Source organism: Clavelina lepadiformis, chromosome 2 (assembly GCF_947623445.1).
Source record: "Clavelina lepadiformis chromosome 2, kaClaLepa1.1, whole genome shotgun sequence".
Classification (NCBI taxonomy): Eukaryota; Metazoa; Chordata; class Ascidiacea; order Aplousobranchia; family Clavelinidae; genus Clavelina; species Clavelina lepadiformis.
The window spans coordinates 22,316,927-22,338,944 of NC_135241.1; the positions used below are offsets into that span (position 1 = coordinate 22,316,927).

The 22,018-nt window shown below is 37.9% G+C and overlaps 2 protein-coding genes across 2 annotated transcripts; both read left to right on the plus strand.

Moving 5' to 3' along the window:
- Positions 1-150: 150 nt before the first annotated feature.
- Positions 151-13,083, plus strand: LOC143445545 (eIF-2-alpha kinase GCN2-like). The gene is made up of 33 exons (XM_076944713.1): positions 151-767; positions 1,195-1,313; positions 1,475-1,610; positions 1,688-1,828; positions 2,344-2,440; positions 2,516-2,626; positions 2,698-2,867; positions 2,966-3,080; positions 3,221-3,351; positions 3,456-3,520; positions 3,989-4,094; positions 4,418-4,585; positions 4,843-5,037; positions 5,280-5,413; positions 5,631-5,764; positions 5,950-6,088; positions 6,321-6,498; positions 6,982-7,067; positions 7,211-7,355; positions 7,493-7,611; positions 7,825-7,942; positions 8,532-8,651; positions 8,942-9,109; positions 9,269-9,460; positions 9,641-9,786; positions 9,945-10,146; positions 10,303-10,581; positions 10,697-10,903; positions 10,974-11,201; positions 11,373-11,569; positions 11,882-12,113; positions 12,383-12,552; positions 12,733-13,083. The coding sequence occupies exons 1-33, from the start codon at positions 654-656 to the stop codon at positions 12,788-12,790; spliced, it is 4,920 nt and encodes a 1,639-aa protein (XP_076800828.1). The 5' UTR covers positions 151-653; the 3' UTR covers positions 12,791-13,083.
- Positions 13,084-13,378: 295 nt separating this feature from the next.
- On the plus strand, positions 13,379-21,737 carry LOC143444935 (eIF-2-alpha kinase GCN2-like). The gene is made up of 22 exons (XM_076943727.1): positions 13,379-13,446; positions 13,625-13,721; positions 13,964-14,097; positions 14,315-14,448; positions 14,634-14,772; positions 15,005-15,182; positions 15,666-15,751; positions 15,895-16,039; positions 16,177-16,295; positions 16,509-16,626; positions 17,216-17,335; positions 17,503-17,670; positions 17,824-18,015; positions 18,196-18,341; positions 18,500-18,701; positions 18,858-19,136; positions 19,252-19,458; positions 19,529-19,756; positions 19,921-20,117; positions 20,429-20,660; positions 20,931-21,100; positions 21,313-21,737. The coding sequence occupies exons 1-22, from the start codon at positions 13,379-13,381 to the stop codon at positions 21,368-21,370; spliced, it is 3,417 nt and encodes a 1,138-aa protein (XP_076799842.1). The 3' UTR covers positions 21,371-21,737.
- Positions 21,738-22,018: the final 281 nt, after the last annotated feature.

The window sequence follows — 22,018 nt, forward strand, 5'->3', positions numbered from 1 at the left end:
GAGAATTGATGAAGCTTGCGTTGCTTTCGTGAAAGTATTCTAATTAATTTAAGTTGAATCAGTGTAAGTATCAACACTCGCTCGACTTGGTGTTTGTTTGCATGAAAAATATTGATATGGTTCAGTAGCGCTGCCATGTTTCGGTTCGCAGTATGACATGAATTTCCTCTACCTATACCTAAACGTAATTACATTTGATGATAGGCATTTCCTTTCGGTAGTTGCAGTAATAGCTTATAATGTTGAGATTATATTTGTTTAAAAAAAAAAATTATGTTTTTAATAAACGTTTGGTTGTTTTCCCAGCATTTATTGAACTACAATCGAATTCTTTGGTCAGTTTTACTCAAACGCTTTGAGGCAAATTCTGAAATTGTTTTGGGTGACTCATAGTCTAGCCTGATTGACTCAATTGCTTTCACCTGCTGTCAGTTAATCAACGCAAGGAAGATGTTGCAAAGAACAATGCACATAGCAATTTCATCGTACACTGCCTGACTGCCAATACCAGACTGTTTTTATTTAATTTAAAAGCATTGACCAAGCTATTTATGTGAAATCAGTTTTAACTTTTATATCCACCAAATTGCCCTTGTGAAATAAGGTCATGATAATATTGCTTCGATTTTTGGCTTGAACAAGCTGTCTACAGAATGGAGTTGAATGAACTTGAGTCATACGCTGAAAGACAGGAAGATGAGCTACAAATCTTGCAATCCATATTTGGTGATGATGTTGAAGATCTCAGGAATAAAGATGCGTGGAAGGTAGGTGTGGTTTTTGCGTTAAAATTGTTTGAATGTATGTTGTCATTGCGTGCTTTTAAAGATGCTTGTAGTTTTTTTAGATTTTTTTAATGTTCTTAAGAGTTACTGTAATTGTACAGTCGGACAGTTGGCTTACATTTATTGCTTCAGTTCAGTTGTCAGCAAAGAGTCAGAATCAAGTTTGTTCATTAAAATAAACCCATGTAGATAATTTCAATTTTTGTAAATTCAACCCATTTAGTCACCTGCCAAACAAGCGTCATTCCTGTAGCAATATTGTTTGCTACCATAATTACTGTGCTTTATTGTTTAGACCTGCATATTTAATTTCTTTAATATGTAGTTTCATAACAGTCATATTAAGTTGCAAGCTATTTAAAAACCAAGATTTCAAAATTCTGTCATTTTCTATCAACGTCAAATGTAGGTTGCTCGTCCCCCAGAATTTACACTTCATTTGCGGCCACAAGAGGGCATGAGCGGAAAGAAAGAAGCTTACTGCCATCTTAGCCTAAGGGTGAAATTTCCTCCAACATACCCAGATTGGTAAAAAGTTTGCATTGAAATAGGAAAACTAAATTATCTCATTGTTTGTTCATCATTTATGGTATTGCTTGTTGTTGTTGCCGTAATAAATTCGTTGTATTAGATTTTCTAGCATAGTTGTTTGATTTTTTGTCTGACAATGTTCACTTCTGGATTTTAAGCTCTCCCGAGTTAAAGATGGAGAACTCAAAAGGATTATCAAGTGATGGAGTGGCTTCGGTTGAGAAAGAGATGAAAGACTTCTGCAAAACTTCTTTAGGGGAAGTCATGATGTTGCAGGTTGCACAGAAAATACAGGTATCATATATACACAACAACATGCTATGATAAACGTATGGGCATTGTGGTGAAACTTGTCCAACTTTGCACTTCAGGAATACCTTCATGAGTATAATGTGCCCCAGTATGAATCTGCATATGAAGAGATGGTACGAAACAAGCAAAAACAGCTTGAGAGGGAAGCAAAAGAGGAAGAAAAGAAAAAAGAAGTTCGAAGAAGAAAGGAAGAAATACAGGTTTCTTGTCAATGATAAAAAATTATACATTTAACAATAAGGAATTGTAAAGTACGCTACATGCAAACATGGTGCGGATAGGTACTGTATCAACATTTGCAATTTGTTTTCATTCAAACTTCATTGAATTAATTTTTTTTAAGGTATTGTTGGAACAAAAAACAGCGGTACCGGTTGCTAAGATAGTATGATGTGCTAATTTATAATAAAAAGAAACATCAAAGCCTTAAAAATTAGTTGGTTTAAAAGCTATGAAACCCAAGCCCAAAATTTGAGATGTCTATAGTACTGTAAATTCAGCTGTTGTGATTTTAGACTCAGAGCAGTTGTATTGTTTATTTTGCATCTACTTGTCTTATTAATTTGTTATCTTTTCAACATGTGGTTGATTCGGGAGTAGAGTTTAAAAGCTGAACTCCAAAAGATTTGTGACAAATTTAAAGTGTAAAAGTGTATGGCACGAAAATGGACTTTTTCTTTTGATATAACAGTTCACATTTGCTCACTCTCTCTAGAGACGAGAAATTGAAGAGGAGTTGGCAAGAAGAGAAGAAGAAGAAAGGAGGCTGAGAAAATTGAAGAGAGAAGAAAGGGAAATGACAGCTACAGCAGGTATTGAAATATCAAAAACTTGTCATTAATTTTTATCCGTTATCATTATGCTCAATGATTAGTTTATTCGTGCAGATCCAGCGAGACAAAACTGTGATGAAGGCTCGCCACCAAAATTGCCATCAATCTCTCAGATCCACCTAACTGGAAAAAATCCTAGAACTATCTACCAAGGACAATGTTTAGGTATGTTCAAGTTTTGCAACAAAAAACGTTCCTAGGGCTGCCAACTTAGCTGAAGTTTTTGTATTACGCAGGACGAGGTGCAGGTGGTTCCATGGTTTATGCTGGCATGGATTCATCCAGTGGAGAACTAGTTGCAGTCCATTACTGGAATATTACGTCTCCGGCTCGTAAAATGATTCTGACTGATGCCGAAAGGGCAAAATTGGACAAATACTTGAAAACCATTAGCACAGTCGAACAGGTAGCATGGTGTTCTCAAAACAATTTCAATGTTTTATTGGTTTATGTTTACTTTGTCTGTTGCTGGATACATCTCACACTGGAACCTTCTTTTACCAGGAGTTACAGTCATTGGTGAAATTGTCTCACAATAATATTGTGGCTTACCTTGGCATGAAGACAACACACTGTGAAAATTGTATTGAGATTAACATACTCCAAGAATATGTAAAAGGTGGTTTAGTAGGTCATGTTTAAAAATGGTAGATCAAATAATTACCGCTATCGTTTTTCTGTAAAAGGATCCTCAGTAAGATAATTTTATCAAAAAGTTTAAAGTCACAGTAGCATCTTTAGCTTTCTATGTTTGTTCAGGAATATCGTTGCAACATAAACTTGATAATAAAGAAAAAGTACCACTGGATGTTCTGCGAAGCTACACTGAACAAATGCTTTTTGCGTTGGATTACCTGCACAGCAAATCTGTCGTACACAAACAATTCAAGGTGCATGTCTCAGTGTAATTCTTTGCAGTGTCTCTTTAATGTTTTTTTCGGTATGTTTTGAGTAATTTGGTGCTGTTTATATGCCGTGCTTGCTCTTGTTCCAGGCTTCAAGTGTGTTTCTTGCTGCAAATGGAAAGATTAAAGTTGCTGATTACAGTATTGGCAAGCGGTTAGTTTTTTTTTTCAACTTTCCAATATATCTGTAACTAGCATGTATTATGATCTTAGGATATAAATGATTAAATATATCAAATACAGTAATATTTCAGAACTCGAACACCCACAAAAAAGCCATTTTTTTAAACTGGAACATAATCAATAACTAAATGTGCAAATGCAACACTCTTAACAAATGTTATCTACCGCTGGAAAGAAATTCGTTATGATATATAACTTTCAGCGTTTTTTTTGCATTTGTTACGTTTACATTGCTGCTAGCACTGTTTTATGTTATTAATGTTGTTACTTATTACTTTTGGGCGTAGATTAGGGCATTTTACCCAACTTTTCGCTTGAAATATCTGAAACAGATTAGTTTGAGTTCTGATTTATGCCTCAACGCTTATTTAATTGTGCAGCGTAAGCAGAGTGCTCATTGTGAGATAATGTAATATAGTTTGCAGTATTACATACTTAGGTTGGTGGACCTGTATAATGAGTCTCGTATAGAGCAGCCGGGAGTTAGGTTTAGTGATGATCGAATCCCTGCACGATCTAGCAAGAAAGGTGATCTTATGCGGTTGGTGGGTCGCTTTTTTTAACTAGTTCATTGTTTTTGACTTGATTTTAGACTACTCAGTTCTATATACATTTTGTAGTTGGTTCAGCTGGCTAAATTATATGTTTGGCTTGTAGTACATTGTTGCTATTTTTCTAATCAGTAGAATTCTATAACTAAAATTGCAAAGTTGTAAAACTAAATATCTTGTTGTAAAGGTGCTTAGAACTAACCACTGTCATATTGGTGTAAGTTGTTACTGTATTAGTAATCATTAATCACGAACAAACTGTCATCATTTGCGCAAATTCATCAACATTAATGCAAGATCCATGTAAATCTTGGCAGGGCATTGTGATTCTATCACTTGCTCAAGGTAGCAACGTCCTTGATTACCCACCTGAGGTCTCATCTTCATTCCCGAGATGCTTTTACAATTTTCTTGAAAAGTGTCTGGTTGTGGAGGACAGACTTCGTTTAAGTGCCTCTGAGCTGCTTGATCATGATTTCATTAAGGTAATCAATGGTTGGGGCGCTTTGTCAAATCACACCAATACATGTTATCTGATTTTTTATGATTAATGTCATTCTTAATAATTAATTTTCTTTTATAATCATATGGATCACTTTCATAAGTTTCAATCGTTAATAAAATAACCAGTTTCGTTGAAAAATATTCATGAAATTTGTCATAATAATGGTAATTCTTCTAAATAATTTCTGTAACTGTTACATAATTGATGGCAATTTGTATTTTGATTTTAATTTTTCAGCCGAGCGTTGAATTGTTAGGTCATCAACCGGACATAGGAGCAAACGAGGAGAACGTCAATGAAGATCAAATCGACCTTTTTGACGACACAACACCCGAAGATATTCCATCACATGCCCCGCAGCTGTCCCGGCTTCACTCCGAGTTCGAGGAATTGGAGTGGCTTGGGAAGGGTGGATATGGAGATGTGGTAAAGGTAAAATAAACAATATTATATCAACATATTCATTTGACGTTGACAATTGATTTGAACTATAGATCGCCTAAGTGTCTGTTTGGTGACTCGCTCTTTGTATTTTTTGCAAATAAATGTCCCAGAAAACTGTATTTTCTTGTAGATATTGTTGTAAAACTATTGCCAATAAACACAAAATCAATATAGATGACAGTGAGAAAACGATGATACATTAGTGATCTGATTTAAAACTTACATTTTAGGTTCGTAACAAACTAGATGACAGGCATTATGCGATAAAACGCATTTTGCTGAACCCGCATCATTCCCAATTCAACAAAAAAATCACGAGAGAAGTAAAACTTTTATCCAGGCTGAACCATGAACATGTTGTAAGGTATTTCCATGTTGTCACTTTACAACTAAGTATCGTGTATTGGTGTGTTTATGAACTGTTACTTGTAAGTTTGGAAATAGCTGCTTGTGAAAATATTTTTGCAATCTTTGCAATTACTCATACCGAGTAAGGCAGCAAAAATTTTAATGTAGGAATTTAATATGCACCCTAACCAATTTCAAAAGTACTTTGTTGTTAAAGTGAAGCGTTGTCTCAGGTACTACAATTCATGGATAGAGACCATCAAGTGTTTAAAAGACGATATTTCCGTTACATCTTCTTCAAACCCAACATCACCGGAATCAAAAGCATCAGAAACCTTCGCTTCAAAAAACTCACTTGGGCTGTCGGGTACTGTGTCACAGTGTTGTTACTTGTTAGCCCTTGCAGTTAATTAAGGCCAAGAGTGTTTGCAATGCCAAAGTAGCTGGCACAGGTCAAAGATTCTTAACTTAACACAACATACAAATGCGACAAGTTTGTGAAAAGTTTTTCGAAGCCAGAGGTCACTTTTTCATCCCTTATTTTGCTGATAGACGATATTGAGAAGATGGCGCCACCACCAGTTTTATCGAGCACCTCGGAATGGAGCATGTCTGTGGAGGAAGTGAGTCGACATGGCGATATAGACGAGGAAGATGATGACGATGGAGATGTTTTCAAAACGATTTATTTGTAAGTTTTAAAGTGGTAACCAACTAACAAAGACAATCTGGAAACCTAGGTCATGTAAATTTCAGAATTATTGCATAAGGAAAAACTTCAAAAAATATATACAATCTTCATTAATATAAGAAAACCGGCTATAAACCAAAGTGGTCCCTTGTGCCTTTTAAATAACAACATATGCCAGATTAACTAGTGGCTCCATAAAGACAACACAATCTAGTGATTTTGATTTTTCCAGTGATAATGATGAGTCATCTTCGTCAGAGAGCATCCTGTTTGATCACAATGGAAACGATGATCAGGATTCATCTGATGAGGAGGGGGATGATAAAATAATGACCATGACGAGTGAGAGTACCACGCCGAGCTCAGATTCCTCCAATCTCTATGTAATGCAAAGATATCTCTATATTCAGGTGTGATGGCGGAATTTGGTTTTTGTTGCGCTTTCTGCTGTGTAGAGGCCCGACTTTCACTAATTCACCATAATAATAATTTTACACCTTATTAGTACCTTGGCTTACACACACATTGCAAGGTTGCTCGCATCTTCAATTACTTGTCTCTCTCTCTCATGGCTAAGACAGGGAGAGACTTTGGCATATCGTTGTATATGAAAATCATGGGAACATTTGGACAAAAAAAAAACTTTGATTTTGAATTTCACCATTTATTCCGAACATTCTTGTTGCCAATTAACGAAAAATATTTCGTGTATTTGGTTGAAATGGGTCAAGATCAAGTTTATTAAATGCCAAGTAAACAGTTGATGGGGAGCATCCTGCTTCGAAGGTGAACTAGTTGGGTTCTGGTCGGATGAGAAATAAATCACCCAATGATACCCCTTTTACTGCCTATTGATTCTCCAATTAACGTCTGTTTTATCACGTATGACACAGATGGAATATTGTGAGAAGAGCACCCTTCGCCAAACCATTGATGCTGGACTGTGCAAAGAACAAGATAGAATGTGGAGACTCTTCAGGTAAAACAGGGTTGGAATTTCGTTCAGCTAATCCCGGTTATCTATTAGCCATATATCGATGAATTTGAATGGAACTCACATGACAGTACAAGTTTTATCAAACTTAAAGTACTTGGTATTTTAGTCTTGTTTATACTCCACAGAGAAATTCTGGAAGGATTAGTTCACGTGCATCAGCAGGGAATGATCCATAGAGATCTTAAGCCACAAAATATCTTCCTGGATCGTAATGATCACGTTAAAATTGGAGATTTTGGTCTTGCCACAGCTCGGACTCGTGATTACGAGGTCACTGTTCGCCATTATTTATCAAAATTTGAATGCAGTTGCAGCACAGATTGTAATACATTGTGAGAAAGGAAAACTTAAAGACCATGCATATTTAGGCTTGCATATAGATTGATAATATGTTTTTATTGCTACAGACTCCAGTAGAATCTCTGGATGAGGTAAGTTCAAAATCTGAAGGCGCAGACAGTGGTATGACCGGGGTTGTGGGAACTGCTCTCTATGTTGCCCCAGAATTACAATCTGTGAAAAAGAGGTGGGTAACAAATTATAAATACAGTATTGAATAAAAAAAAGTTGTTGGAAGTAAAATCCAAAATGCCAAACTTCAAAATCTAGTGTTATACCTTAATCATGCGTTATATATCCTTTTTTTGACCAGAAGTAATATGCCCATTTTTGCAGAAAATTCTGCTTAAAGATTTGCGATAAAAAATGTGTGATACGTATCTTTGCTACTCTCGCACAGGTCTTTGTATAGTCAGAAGGTGGATATCTACAGCGTAGGGATAATTTTCTTCGAAATGTTTTATCCTGGATTGGAGACAAAGATGGAAAGAGTAAAAGTGTTGGGCAAGCTTCGAACGGTACAAGTCTTTGCATTAATCGTTTTATACAGTTCGATATATTCAAAATAGATCAGTTTTATGAAGCTTCAGTCATTAAACTTTAGTTGGTCAGTGTTCGGCGTTGTTTAAAGTGACTGTTGCATAATGTTCATATATATGTTTCTCTACATAATTTAAAACTTCATTCTCGTGTTTCTTTAAGTTTTTAGCTATTGCTCTTTTTTGTTTATCTGCAAATTGTTAATGAAGTGGCACAGAGTAACCTCGCACTTGCTCCAATTTTGACCCGAAGTACCCTGTATCCATGCGTTTATTCAACAAAATCCTGCTCAAATTATGCAGATGCTTAAGGGTTGTGAGACTGTCTCACATGTGACGTCATCAACAGCGTTCACAATTGTCATTGTGAAAGAAGGTGTAAATGTTGTGACTTGTAACGTTGCAAACATCTTCAGAAACTTTTTATCAATGAACCGAACAACGTTTTCGATTTATTGTTTTTTTTTACGTGACAATCACTGTAGCCATGCTCAAAGTAGGTGTTTTTCGACAGACATGAATATAAAAAGTTTTAAGATACAGTAAAATCGCTTAATTATTACTTTAGCCTTCCATCACTTTTCCTCACGACTTCAAAGAAGAATTGATGGAAAGGGAAGCCCTCATCACTAGATGGTGTTTAGATCACGAGCCAAGCAAAAGACCAACGGCGTCAGAACTTCTTAAGGTAGAAAAACATAAATTAAGATGGTTTCAGACAATACCACCATGAAAGAAGTTTTGAGAAACTATTTCTAAATCATGATTATTTGATGCGTGGAGCTTCTTGCTTTCAGTGTCAGTGCTAGACAAGTATTACCAGCCAGTTACAGCCAGTTAAAACTGGCAGTGGTGCAAATAATGTCAAGTTTAATCCAAGTTCTTTAAAATTCAATTGATTTCTGTGTGAGCTGTTCTTAGCTATTTGTGCTTGCTTAAGTTGCATTTATATCTTTTAACCCCATGACGTATCTTCAGTGTCGTCACGTACCTACCCCAGTGCTAGAGGAGTATGACGTCCTCAACGCAATGCAAGAAATGCTGAGTGACCCACTATCCAAGCAATACCGCCTCGTCATAGATCAGGTGTTTGACCAGGAGGTCAACCCTATGACGTCGATCATGTACGACATAGATCTGCATAAGGTTGGAATGAACTGAAACTTGCCGACAGCCCGTATTTTGAAACTTTTTTTCACATTTGTTTTCCTGTAAAAGTTGTTACCCGTACAGCATCGTCCCTTATTTCGTTTCACTTTGCCTTCATTCATTAAACTTTAACCATCCAAAGATGAATTTTTTCAGCATCAGTTTTCACCGCCCTCTATGGTGGCGCAGCAGCGTGCTTTCAAAACAGTGGCGGCCATATTGAGATGCCACGGCGCCGTGAAGGTCAACCCGCCACAGCTCTTACCTCGTGAGAGCAACCAAGAGTCAGACTCGGTGTCTTTGATGGACATCGGGGGCACCATTGTAACGCTGCCCTATAATTTGAGGGTAGGTTTTTCCTGTGGTCGAGTCTTGTTTCCACTATTTTCCACCTGTTAAGCCAATATGATATAAGCATGGCTTTTATTATCAAGGATTGCCGTTAAACGTACGATCATACTTTAACGCTAACTTTCTATTTTGCCAAAATCAAGACTTTTTGACTTTTCAAGACCTTTTGATTGACAGGTCCCTTTTGCCCGCTTTGTGTCTTGCAGTGGAATTACAAAACTGAAAGGTTACGCGATTGAAAAGGTTTTCAGATCACGTCGTCGATCAAGGCCAAAGGAATTATGGGAATGTTCGTTTGAGATAGTCACCCCAACTTGTGGAGGGTACGTGCAACCAATACAAAAACACAAATGAACATAAGCAATGGTTGTAAAGTGCCCATTGTTTACCGTGCTTCGTAGAATGATATGAAATCTGATAAAATTGGTGGTGTAATGTCAACGAGTCAAAACGTACCAGCAAATAATTCTCATCGTGACAGGTTCGTTCCCGACGCCGAGGTGATATCGGTGGTAAATGACATGGTAAAGCGTTTTCCAGTTTTCGAGTCTCGCAAATATCAAGTAAGAATTAACCACATGATGTCGCTCAAGGCAATATTGACATTCTGCGGACTGGAAGAGAAGCACCACTCAGACGCACTCGACGCACTGAGCACCTGCGATAGATTGAGCAAATCACAGGTAGATGTTTTTGTGCGGAAGCCTTTGGTTTGTTGGTTGTTACCGTTTTGTGCTATTTTAAGCTTTTGCAGCCGGTCATAACGCAATGTCAGATTATTATTGAATTGATCCGGTTTGATTGACAGCACTGATCAGGCTTCAAATGCATTTTAACAGATTGAAACCTGTCTAAGCAGTCTCCCGCTAAACCACCAGCAAGTGGCGTCACTGAGCAATTTTACACAAACTCAAGGCCCTCTCCCAAAGATACAAATAGCTTTGAAGACGCTTACACGCAACAAACATCTGCCTTGTTCGTCGTGGGCCCGACAAGCTCTGCATGAACTTGAAGCTGTCAAGAAATGCTTGGAATCGTTTCAGATGAACCTTCCCGTGATCTTTGATCTCGGGTTCACGCATAAATATCATCACTATTATAACGGCGTCATATTCCAGGTTGAAATTTACACGCAATATCTTTATCAATAACGAAACGAATGGTGGTGTAAAGTATTTTTTGTTTTGTCATTCTGTGCATATTTTCCATCGCCACGTCTCTGCTTATTCTAAGGTGTTTGCGGAAATCCAAAAGCGAAAGCGCTCAGCGATTGAAGTTTTAGCTATGGGCGGCAGATATGATAAACTGATGGAGAACTTGTCACACTTGAGAATTGGCTCGAAGACACCAGAAACAAAAGAAAACTCTGTGAAAGAAAATTCTAATTCCACTAAAGCTGCATCTCCCTGTGCCGTTGGTGTCAGTATTGCGATAGAAAAGGTACTGCAAGGAGCCTACAACTCCAACCCCAAATCTGGATGCATCCCCACTAATTACTATTATTTTTAAGGTCATTCCTCAGGTGTCACCGAAATCAACGGACCTAGCAAGCAACCAAAACGAGTTTCCGTCGTATTCATTGGTTAGAAATGCACCTGTTGAAGTACTGGTATGTGCTGTTGGTCGATCCCAACTTCTGCATGAAAGACTGCATCTTGTGAAGTCATTATGGGATGCCGGCATTGCGGCAGAAACAGCTTATGAAAGGAACGTTTCGCATTCACAGCATGACGTACAGGTTGGTAATGTTTAAATGATCATTTCTTACTCTACGGCTCTACGCGAAGCATTTCAAATGTCCACTGCATAAAGTGTTCGCTTTAAGCAACTTCATGTACAGTATGCCGTGTCTTTCATTAAAAGTTTTTTTTCTTGAGTTCCCTTTACGTTTTTAAATTTTTTTTTCCAGGAACGTGCTCATGATCGGGGAATAAGCCACCTGGTACTCGTCAGTGACAAAGATCGAGAATCTATTGTTGTAAAATCACTCATGCAAGACCCGAATGCAAAACCAGTGGAGCGTAAACTATCCCGGGACCAAGTCGTTGATTACCTCACCAAAAAACGAAAGGACGTTGAGGAAATTAACAGCAATTGCAATAATGTGTAAGTGTTGCAATAATGTATAATCGTCTGCAGGGTGACATACAGTAGCTTGGCAGGTGCCGATGTTGTCTTGACAGACCAAAACGTCGCGTTTAAAGCGATAAATACAAGAAGCAAATTTTTATATACTGTACATTCAAAGAAACTCAAAATTATGTCCGTCGTCAGAGTATGATGATATGAAATTAATTAGAGTAACTGTAGGTAAAGATATCCATGGAGTACTTACGATTTTCCACTCTCGTTCTTGTTCAGAAGTTTCCCTCGTGGTAGCTTGGTTCTTTTTCAAGAATTGTTGTCTTTTTTTTGAAGAAAAAACTCCAACCAGTCCAATGCACAGCAGTCGTGTTCATTCGAAGTTCCATCATCGCAGCAATCTCCGCACACCAATGTCGGAACACGCCAGCTTTCCATAAAAGTTATATCACCAGAAAAACTCGCGTTTAACACAAAGAAACGATACGAATATGAAATAAGGACCAAACTGTCCACACATCCATTGATGGCAAACGTGTCTAACAAGGCTGAAATATGTGTTATTGCTGTGAGTGCAACTTTATTATATCGAGCAGGACACAGCTAATTAGTTTGTCACCGTGGTATGGTGTATTGTATTTTTTATTGGTTTATAGCATTTAGTTTTCCTAAATTTTGGTTATGATCATGTTATTTTTTTTAACAGACTGACTGCAGTCGAAATATATTTCTGTCTTAAGATTATACAAACCGACCCCGGTTTATCTTGTTTTTATCGCCTGTTTATTATCTCAGATACATTTTGCCAATTTTAGCTGATCCTTGTACTTTTTGTAGGTTGATTTGCCTTCCACTGTAATGAAACCTTTCGGAATCGCATTAGATGTCAGTGATAACGAGGATGAATTCAATTCGTCTCTGGCGCACCATTTACCTACGGTTCCAAGGTATAAAAAATACATGGCAGTCATAGCAGACACGATTCATGAAGCCAAATTTGTGAGAGGGTATGTTGTTATAAGTTTATACTTTTCTTTTAAATATCTCCTATCTTTAACTACGGCCATACTGGAAGATCTGTCACAGTATGTTAATTAAAAACTGATCGGATTTGCTATTAATTTACAGGGCTTAGTTCTACTATTGCAGCATATTTTACCAACTTATTCCATTATTATTATCTTCAGGGCTCCTTTTATCATCCTCTACAGTTACAAGGATAATGGATATTGTATGATGATATAGCCATTATTCGTTTTCAAAAAGTTGATTGCGCAGCAACACTATAACTTTTGCCTTCTACTTTGTAATTTGAACTTTTGTGTTTGTGGTACTGTCTCTTTGTTTTTTTTGATTATTTGGCCTGCCCTAAAACTATAGCCTACTGCCATTGTCAATTTAAAGTGTTTTTATATTGTGCAATACTGTTGCTTGCTGCGACATTAACAGACGCTTTGTAAAATCTTTTGAATGTTTTCCTATTCATCAGGCCTACATTGCCGTGCTTTTTAATCAAAATATACTTGGCTTGTTTCTTACGCATGTCGCTGGTCAAAGCGTTGTCCATAAAATTGAGTCGAGTTTCGAGTTAGGTTACCGACCTGCTGGCATACAAACGTTTCCCAAGCAAATATCTTGTCAACCAAGTCCCTTCAAAAAGCTTTCCGTTTCTGAGAGGCTTGGTGATATTGGGGATAGCTGTTAGTACTGTTGCATTTTCCCGTTGTTGTATTTTTGTGCCATACAAGAGCAGGTACTATTTTAATTTCTTTGAAACATCCTTATTAGTCAAAGACAAACAAGTGTTATCATTATCACACATCGTAGGTTCTAATGTTATCCGACGTGAAGAAATCTCTTCGGCTTCTACATAACATCCAACCCCGAAGACGGGGTAATTTGTTGAACAAGAAAGGAAGTTGTTACACACAAGCCGCTTTAATAAAAACATCTGCCTAGATGTAGAGTAACATACCCTTTTCGGCGTATGAACACACTTGTACAAGAACGCAAAAAGGAAACCTATCTCGTTTTTAACTAGCCTACTTTTACCTAATGTGCTGTTGCTATTAAATGCAGTGCCTCTCCATCACATGCCCCGCAGCTGTCCCGGCTTCACTCCGAGTTCGAGGAATTGGAGTGGCTTGGGAAGGGTGGATATGGAGATGTGGTAAAGGTAAAATAAAGAATATTATATCAACATATTCACTTGACGTTGACAATTGATTTGAACTATAGATCGCCTAAGTGTCTGTTTGGTGACTCGCTCTTTGTATTTTTTGCAAATAAATGTCCCAGAAAACTGTATTTTCTTGTAGATATTGTTGTAAAACTTATGCCAATAAACACAAAATCAATACAGATGACAGTGAGAAAACGATGATACATAAGTGATCTGATTTAAAACTTACATTTTAGGTTCGTAACAAGCTAGATGACAGGCATTATGCGATAAAACGCATTTTGCTGAACCCGCATCATTCCCAATTCAACAAAAAAATCACGAGAGAAGTAAAACTTTTATCCAGGCTGAACCACGAACATGTTGTAAGGTATTTCCATGTTGTCACTTTACAACTAAGTATCGTGTATTGGTGTGTTTACGAACTGTTACTTGTAAGTTTGGAAATAGCTGCTTGTGAAAATATTTTTGCAATCTTTGCAATTACTCATACCGAGTAAGGCAGCAAAAATTTTAATGTAGGAATTTAATATGCACCCTAACCAATTTCAAAAGTACTTTGTTGTTAAAGTGAAGCATTGTCTCAGGTACTACAATTCATGGATAGAGACCATCAAGTGTTTAAAAGACGATATTTCCGTTACATCTTCTTCAAACCCAACATCACCGGAATCAAAAGCATCAGAAACCTTCGCTTCAAAGAACTCACTTGGGTTGTCGGGTACTGTGTCACAGTGTTGTTACTTGTTAGCCCTTGCAGTTAATTAAGGCCAAGAGTGTTTGCAATGCCAAAGTAGCTGGCACCGGTCAAAGGTTCTTAACTTAACACAACATACAAATGCGACAAGTTTGTGAAAAGCTTTTCGAAGCCAGAGGTCACTTTTTCATCCCTTATTTTGCTGATAGACGATATTGAGAAGATGGCGCCACCACCAGTTTTATCGAGCACCTCGGAATGGAGCATGTCTGTGGAGGAAGTGAGTCGTCATGGCGATATAGACGAGGAAGATGATGACGATGGAGATGTTTTCAAAACGATTTATTTGTAAGTTTTAAAGTGGTAACCAACTAACAAAGACAATCTGGAAACCTAGGTCATGTAAATTTCAGAATTATTGCATAAGGAAAAACTTCAAAAAATATATACAATCTTCATTAATATAAGAAAACCGGCTATAAACCAAAGTGGTCCCTTGTGCCTTTTAAATAACAACATATGCCAGATTAACTAGTGGCTCCATAAAGACAACACAATCTAGTGATTTTGATTTTTCCAGTGATAATGATGAGTCATCTTCGTCAGAGAGCATCCTGTTTGATCACAATGGAAACGATGATCAGGATTCATCTGATGAGGAGGGGGATGATAAAATAATGACCATGACGAGTGAGAGTACCACGCCGAGCTCAGATTCCTCCAATCTCTATGTAATGCAAAGATATCTCTATATTCAGGTGTGATGGCGGAATTTGGTTTTTGTTGCGCTTTCTGCTGTGTAGAGGCCCGACTTTCACTAATTCACCATAATAATAATTTTACACCTTATTAGTACCTTGGCTTACACACACATTGCAAGGTTGCTCGCATCTTCAATTACTTGTCTCTCTCTCTCATGGCTAAGACAGGGAGAGACTTTGGCATATCGTTGTATATGAAAATCATGGGAACATTTGGACAAAAAAAAAACTTTGATTTTGAATTTCACCATTTATTCCGAACATTCTTGTTGCCAATTAACGAAAAATATTTCGTGTATTTGGTTGAAATGGGTCAAGATCAAGTTTATTAAATGCCAAGTAAACAGTTGATGGGGAGCATCCTGCTTCGAAGGTGAACTAGTTGGGTTCTGGTCGGATGAGAAATAAATCACCCAATGATACCCCTTTTACTGCCTATTGATTCTCCAATTAACGTCTGTTTTATCACGTATGACACAGATGGAATATTGTGAGAAGAGCACCCTTCGCCAAACCATTGATGCTGGACTGTGCAAAGAACAAGATAGAATGTGGAGACTCTTCAGGTAAAACAGGGTTGGAATTTCGTTCAGCTAATCCCGGTTATCTATTAGCCATATATCGATGAATTTGAATGGAACTCACATGACAGTACAAGTTTTATCAAACTTAAAGTACTTGGTATTTTAGTCTTGTTTATACTCCACAGAGAAATTCTGGAAGGATTAGTTCACGTGCATCAGCAGGGAATGATCCATAGAGATCTTAAGCCACAAAATATCTTCCTGGATCGTAATGATCACGTTAAAATTGGAGATTTTGGTCTTGCCACAGCTCGGACTCGTGATTACGAGGTCACTGTTCGCCATTATTTATCAAAATTTGAATGCAGTTGCAGCACAGATTGTAATACATTGTGAGAAAGGAAAACTTAAAGACCATGCATATTTAGGCTTGCATATAGATTGATAATATGTTTTTATTGCTACAGACTCCAGTAGAATCTCTGGATGAGGTAAGTTCAAAATCTGAAGGCGCAGACAGCGGTATGACCGGGGTTGTGGGAACTGCTCTCTATGTTGCCCCAGAATTACAATCTGTGAAAAAGAGGTGGGTAACAAATTATAAATACAGTATTGAATAAAAAAAAGTTGTTGGAAGTAAAATCCAAAATGCCAAACTTCAAAATCTAGTGTTATACCTTAATCATGCGTTATATATCCTTTTTTTGACCAGAAGTAATATGCCCATTTTTGCAGAAAATTCTGCTTAAAGATTTGCGATAAAAAATGTGTGATACGTATCTTTGCTACTCTCGCACAGGTCTTTGTATAGTCAGAAGGTGGATATCTACAGCGTAGGGATAATTTTCTTCGAAATGTTTTATCCTGGATTGGAGACAAAGATGGAAAGAGTAAAAGTGTTGGGCAAGCTTCGAACGGTACAAGTCTTTGCATTAATCGTTTTATACAGTTCGATATATTCAAAATAGATCAGTTTTATGAAGCTTCATTCATTAAACTTTAGTTGGTCAGTGTTCGGCGTTGTTTAAAGTGACTGTTGCATAATGTTGAGATATATGTTTCTCTACATAATTTAAAACTTCATTCTCGTGTTTCTTTAAGTTTTTAGCTATTTCTCTTTTTTGTTTATCTGCAAATTGTTAATGAAGTGGCACAGAGTAACCTCGCACTTGCTCCAATTTTGACCCGAAGTACCCTGTATCCATGCGTTTATTCAACAAAATCCTGCTCAAATTATGCAGATGCTTAAGGGTTGTGAGACTGTCTCACATGTGACGTCATCAACAGCGTTCACAATTGTCATTGTGAAAGAAGGTGTAAATGTTGTGACTTGTAACGTTGCAAACATCTTCAGAAACTTTTTATCAATGAACCGAACAACGTTTTCGATTTATTGTTTTTTTTTACGTGACAATCACTGTAGCCATGCTCAAAGTAGGTGTTTTTCGACAGACATGAATATAAAAAGTTTTAAGATACAGTAAAATCGCTTAATTATTACTTTAGCCTTCCATCACTTTTCCTCACGACTTCAAAGAAGAATTGATGGAAAGGGAAGCCCTCATCACTAGATGGTGTTTAGATCACGAGCCAAGCAAAAGACCAACGGCGTCAGAACTTCTTAAGGTAGAAAAACATAAATTAAGATGGTTTCAGACAATATCACCTTGAAATAAGTTTTGAGAAACTATTTCTAAATCATGATTATTTGCTGCTTGGAGCTTCTTGCTTTCAGTGTCATTGTGTCATTGTCAGTTGCATTTATATCTTTTAACCCCATGACCTATCTCCAGTGTCGTCACGTACCTACCCCAGTGCTAGAGGAGCATGACGTCCTCAACGCAATGCAAGAAATGCTGAGTGACCCCCTATCCAAGCAATACCGTCTCGTCATAGACCAGGTGTTTGACCAGGAGGTCAACCCTATGACGTCTATCATGTACGACATAGATCTGCATAAGGTTGGAATGAACTGAAACTTGCTGAAATATTTTGAAACTTTTTTCACATTTGTTTTCCTGTAAAAATTGTTACCCGCACAGCATCGTTCCTTTTTTCGTTTCACTTTGCCTTCATTTATTAAACTTTAACCATCCAAAGATGAATTTTTTCAGCATCAGTTTTCACCGCCCTCTATGGTGGCGCAGCAGCGTGCTTTCAAAACAGTGGCGGCCATATTGAGATGCCACGGCGCCGTGAAGGTCAACCCGCCACAGCTCTTACCTCGTGAGAGCAACCAAGAGTCGGACTCGGTGTCTTTGATGGACATCGGGGGCACCATTGTAACGCTGCCCTATAATTTGAGGGTAGGTTTTTCCTGTGGTCGAGTCTTGTTTCCACTATTTTCCACCTGTTAAGCCAATATGATATAAGCATGGCTTCTATTATCAAGGATTGCCGTTAAACGTACGATCATACTTTAACGCTAACTTTCTATTTTGCCAAAATCAAGACTTTTTGACTTTTCAAGACCTTTTGATTGACAGGTCCCTTTTGCCCGCTTTGTGTCTTGCAGTGGAATTACAAAACTGAAAGGTTACGCGATTGAAAAGGTTTTCAGATCACGTCGTCGATCAAGGCCAAAGGAATTATGGGAATGTTCGTTTGAGATAGTCACCCCAACTTGTGGAGGGTACGTGCAACCAATACAAAAACACAAATGAACATAAGCAATGGTCATAAAGTGCCCATTGTTTACCGTGCTTCGCAGAATGATTTGAAATCTGATAAAATTGGTGGTGTAATGTCAACGAGTCAAAACGTACCAGCAAATAATTCTCATCGTGACAGGTTCGTTCCCGACGCCGAGGTGATATCGGTGGTAAATGACATGGTAAAGCGTTTTCCAGTTTTCGAGTCTCGCAAATATCAAGTCAGAATTAACCACATGATGTCGCTCAAGGCAATATTGACATTCTGCGGACTGGAAGAGAAGCACCACTCAGACGCACTCGACGCACTGAGCACCTGCGATAGATTGAGCAAATCACAGGTAGATGTTTTTGTGCGGAAGCCTTTGGTTTGTTGGTTGTTACCGTTTTGTGCTATTTTAAGCTTTTGCAGCCGGTCATAACGCAATGTCAGATTATTATTGAATTGATCCGGTTTGATTGACAGCACTGATCAGGCTTCAAATGCATTTTAACAGATTGAAACCTGTCTAAGCAGTCTCCCGCTAAACCACCAGCAAGTGGCGTCACTGAGCAATTTTACACAAACTCAAGGCCCTCTCCCAAAGATACAAATAGCTTTGAAGTCGCTTACACGCAACAAACATCTGCCTTGTTCGTCGTGGGCCCGACAAGCTCTACATGAACTTGAAGCTGTCAAGAAATGCTTGGAATCGTTTCAGATGAACCTTCCCGTGATCTTTGACCTCGGGTTCACGCATAAATACCATCACTATTATAACGGCGTCATATTCCAGGTTGAAATTTACACGCAATATTTTTATCAATAACGAAACGAATGGTGGTGTAAAGTATTTTTTGTTTTGTCATTCTGTGCATATTTTCCATCGCCACGTCTCTGCTTATTCTAAGGTGTTTGCGGAAATCCAAAAGCGAAAGCGCTCAGCGATTGAAATTTTAGCTATGGGCGGCAGATATGATAAACTGATGGAGAACTTGTCACACTTGAGAATTGGCTCGAAGACACCAGAAACAAAAGAAAACTCTGTGAAAGAAAATTCTAATTCCACTAAAGCTGCATCTCCCTGTGCCGTTGGTGTCAGTATTGCGATAGAAAAGGTACTGCAAGGAGCCTACAACTCCAACCCCAAATCTGGATGCATCCCCACTAATTACTATTATTTTTAAGGTCATTCCTCAGGTGTTACCGAAATCAACGGACCTAGCAAGCAACCAAAACGAGTTTCCGTCGTATTCATTGGTTAGAAATGCACCTGTTGAAGTACTGGTATGTGCTGTTGGTCGATCCCAACTTCTGCATGAAAGGCTGCATCTTGTGAAGTCATTATGGGATGCCGGCATTGCGGCAGAAACAGCTTATGAAAGGAACGTTTCGCATTCACAGCATGACGTACAGGTTGGTAACTTTTTATTGATCATTTCATGCTCTACGCGAAGCATTTCGAATGTCCACTGCATAAAGTGTTCGCTTTAAGCAACTTCATGTACAGTATGCCGTGTCTTTCATTAAAAGTTTTTTTTCTTGAGTTCCCTTTACGTTTTTAAATTTTTTTTTTCCAGGAACGTGCTCATGATCGGGGAATAAGCCACCTGGTACTCGTCAGTGACAAAGATCGAGAATCTATTGTTGTAAAATCACTCATGCAAGACCCGAATGCTAAACCAGTGGAGCGTAAACTATCCCGGGACCAAGTCGTTGATTACCTCACCAAAAAACGAAAGGACGTTGAGGAAATTAACAGCAATTGCAATAATGTGTAAGTGTTGCAATAATGTATAATCGTCTGCAGGGTGACATACAGTAGCTTGGCAGGTGCCGATGTTGTCTTGACAGACCAAAACGTCGCGCTTAAAGCGATAAATACAAGAAGCAAATTTTTATATACTGTACATTCAAAGAAATTCAAAATTATGTCCGTCGTCAGAGTATGATGATATGAAATTAATTAGAGTAACTGTAGGTAAAGATATCCATGGAGTACTTGCGATTTTCCACTCTCGTTCATGTTCATAAGTTTCCCTCGTGGTAGCTTGGTTCTTTTTCAAGAATTGTTGTCTTTTTTTGAAGAAAAAGCTCCAACCAGTCCAATGCACAGCAGTCGTGTTCATTCGAAGTCCCATCATCGCAGCAATCTCCGCACACCAATGTCGGAACTCGCCAGCTTTCCATAAAAGTTATATCACCGGAAAAACTCGCGTTTAACACAAAGAAACGATACGAATATGAAATAAGGGCCAAACTGTCCACACATCCATTGATGGCAAATGTGTCTAACAAGGCTGAAATATGTGTTATTGCTGTGAGTGCAACTTTATTCTATCGAGCAGGACACAGCAAATTAGTTTGTCACCGTGGTATGGTGTATTGTATTTTTTATTGGTTTATAGCATTTAGTTTTCCTAAATTTTGGTTATGATCATGTTATTTTTTTTTAACAGACTGACTGCAGTCGAAATATATTTCTGTCTTAAGATTATACAAACCGACCCCGGTTTATCTTGTTTTTATCGCCTGTTTATTATATCGGATACATTTTGCCAATTTTAGCTGATCCTTTTACTTTTTGTAGGTTGATTTGCCTTCCACTGTAATGAAACCTTTCGGAATCGCATTGGATGTCAGTGATAACGAGGATGAATTCAATTCGTCTCTGGCGCACCATTTACCTACGGTTCCAAGGTATAAAAAATACATGGCAGTCATAGCAGACACGATTCATGAAGCCAAATTTGTGAGAGGGTATGTTATTATAAGTTTATACTTTTCTGTTAAATATCTTCTGTCTTTAATTACGGCCATACTGTAAGAACTGCCACAGTAGCCTATGTTATTTAAAAACTGGTCGGATTTGCTATCAATTTCCTTCATCGGAAGTCAGAATTTTATGGCTTACCGGGCTTAGTTCTACTGTTGCAGCATATTTCATCTTATTCCACTATTTTTCTCTTCAGGGCTCCTTTTATCATCCTCTACAGTTACAAGGATAATGGATATTGTATGATGATATAGCCATTGTTCGTTTTCAAAAACAGCGTAACGGCGTTAAAAGCGGTTTATATTTTACAAGAAAAAAAGTTGATTGTATGTGCAGCAACACCATAATTTTTGCTTTCTACTTGTTAATTTGAACTTTTATGTATGTCATATGTGGTACTGTTTCTTTGTTTTCTTTGATTATTTGGCCTGCCCTAAAACTATAGTCTACTGCCATTGTCAATTTAAAGTGTTTTTATATTGTGCAATACCTTTGCTTGCTGCGACATTAACAGACGCTTTGTAAAATCTTTCGAGTGTTTTCCTATTCATCAGGCCTACATTGCCATGCTTTTTAATCAAAATATACTTGGCTTGTTTCTCACGCATGCCGCTGGTCAAAGCGTTGTCCATAAAACTGAGTCGAGTTTGGAGTTAGGTTACCGACCTGCTGGCATACAAACGTTTCCCAAGCAAATATCTTGTCAACCAACTCCCTTCAAAAAGCTTTCCGTTTCTGAGAGGCTAGGTGATATTGGGGATAGCTGTTAGTATTATTACATTTTCCCGTTGTGCTTTTGTGCCATACAAGAGCAGGTACTATTTTAATTTCTTTGAAACATCCTTATTAATCATTCATCAAAGACAAACAAGTGTTATCATTATCACACATCGTAGGTTCTT

Excerpts from the sequence above, each read along its gene's own strand:
- LOC143445545 (XM_076944713.1), top strand. The coding sequence starts at position 654 with ATGGAGTTGAATGAACTTGAGTCATACGCTGAAAGACAGGAAGATGAG. Across the intron at positions 4,095-4,417 it reads AAGGTGATCTTATGCGGTTG|GGCATTGTGATTCTATCACT; the intron begins GTGGGTCGCTTT and ends AAATCTTGGCAG. Across the intron at positions 7,612-7,824 it reads TTACAATCTGTGAAAAAGAG|GTCTTTGTATAGTCAGAAGG; the intron begins GTGGGTAACAAA and ends ACTCTCGCACAG.
- LOC143444935 (XM_076943727.1), top strand. The coding sequence starts at position 13,379 with ATGTTATCCGACGTGAAGAAATCTCTTCGGCTTCTACATAACATCCAA. Across the intron at positions 14,098-14,314 it reads AACCACGAACATGTTGTAAG|GTACTACAATTCATGGATAG; the intron begins GTATTTCCATGT and ends GCATTGTCTCAG. Across the intron at positions 21,101-21,312 it reads GAAGCCAAATTTGTGAGAGG|GGCTCCTTTTATCATCCTCT; the intron begins GTATGTTATTAT and ends TTTTCTCTTCAG.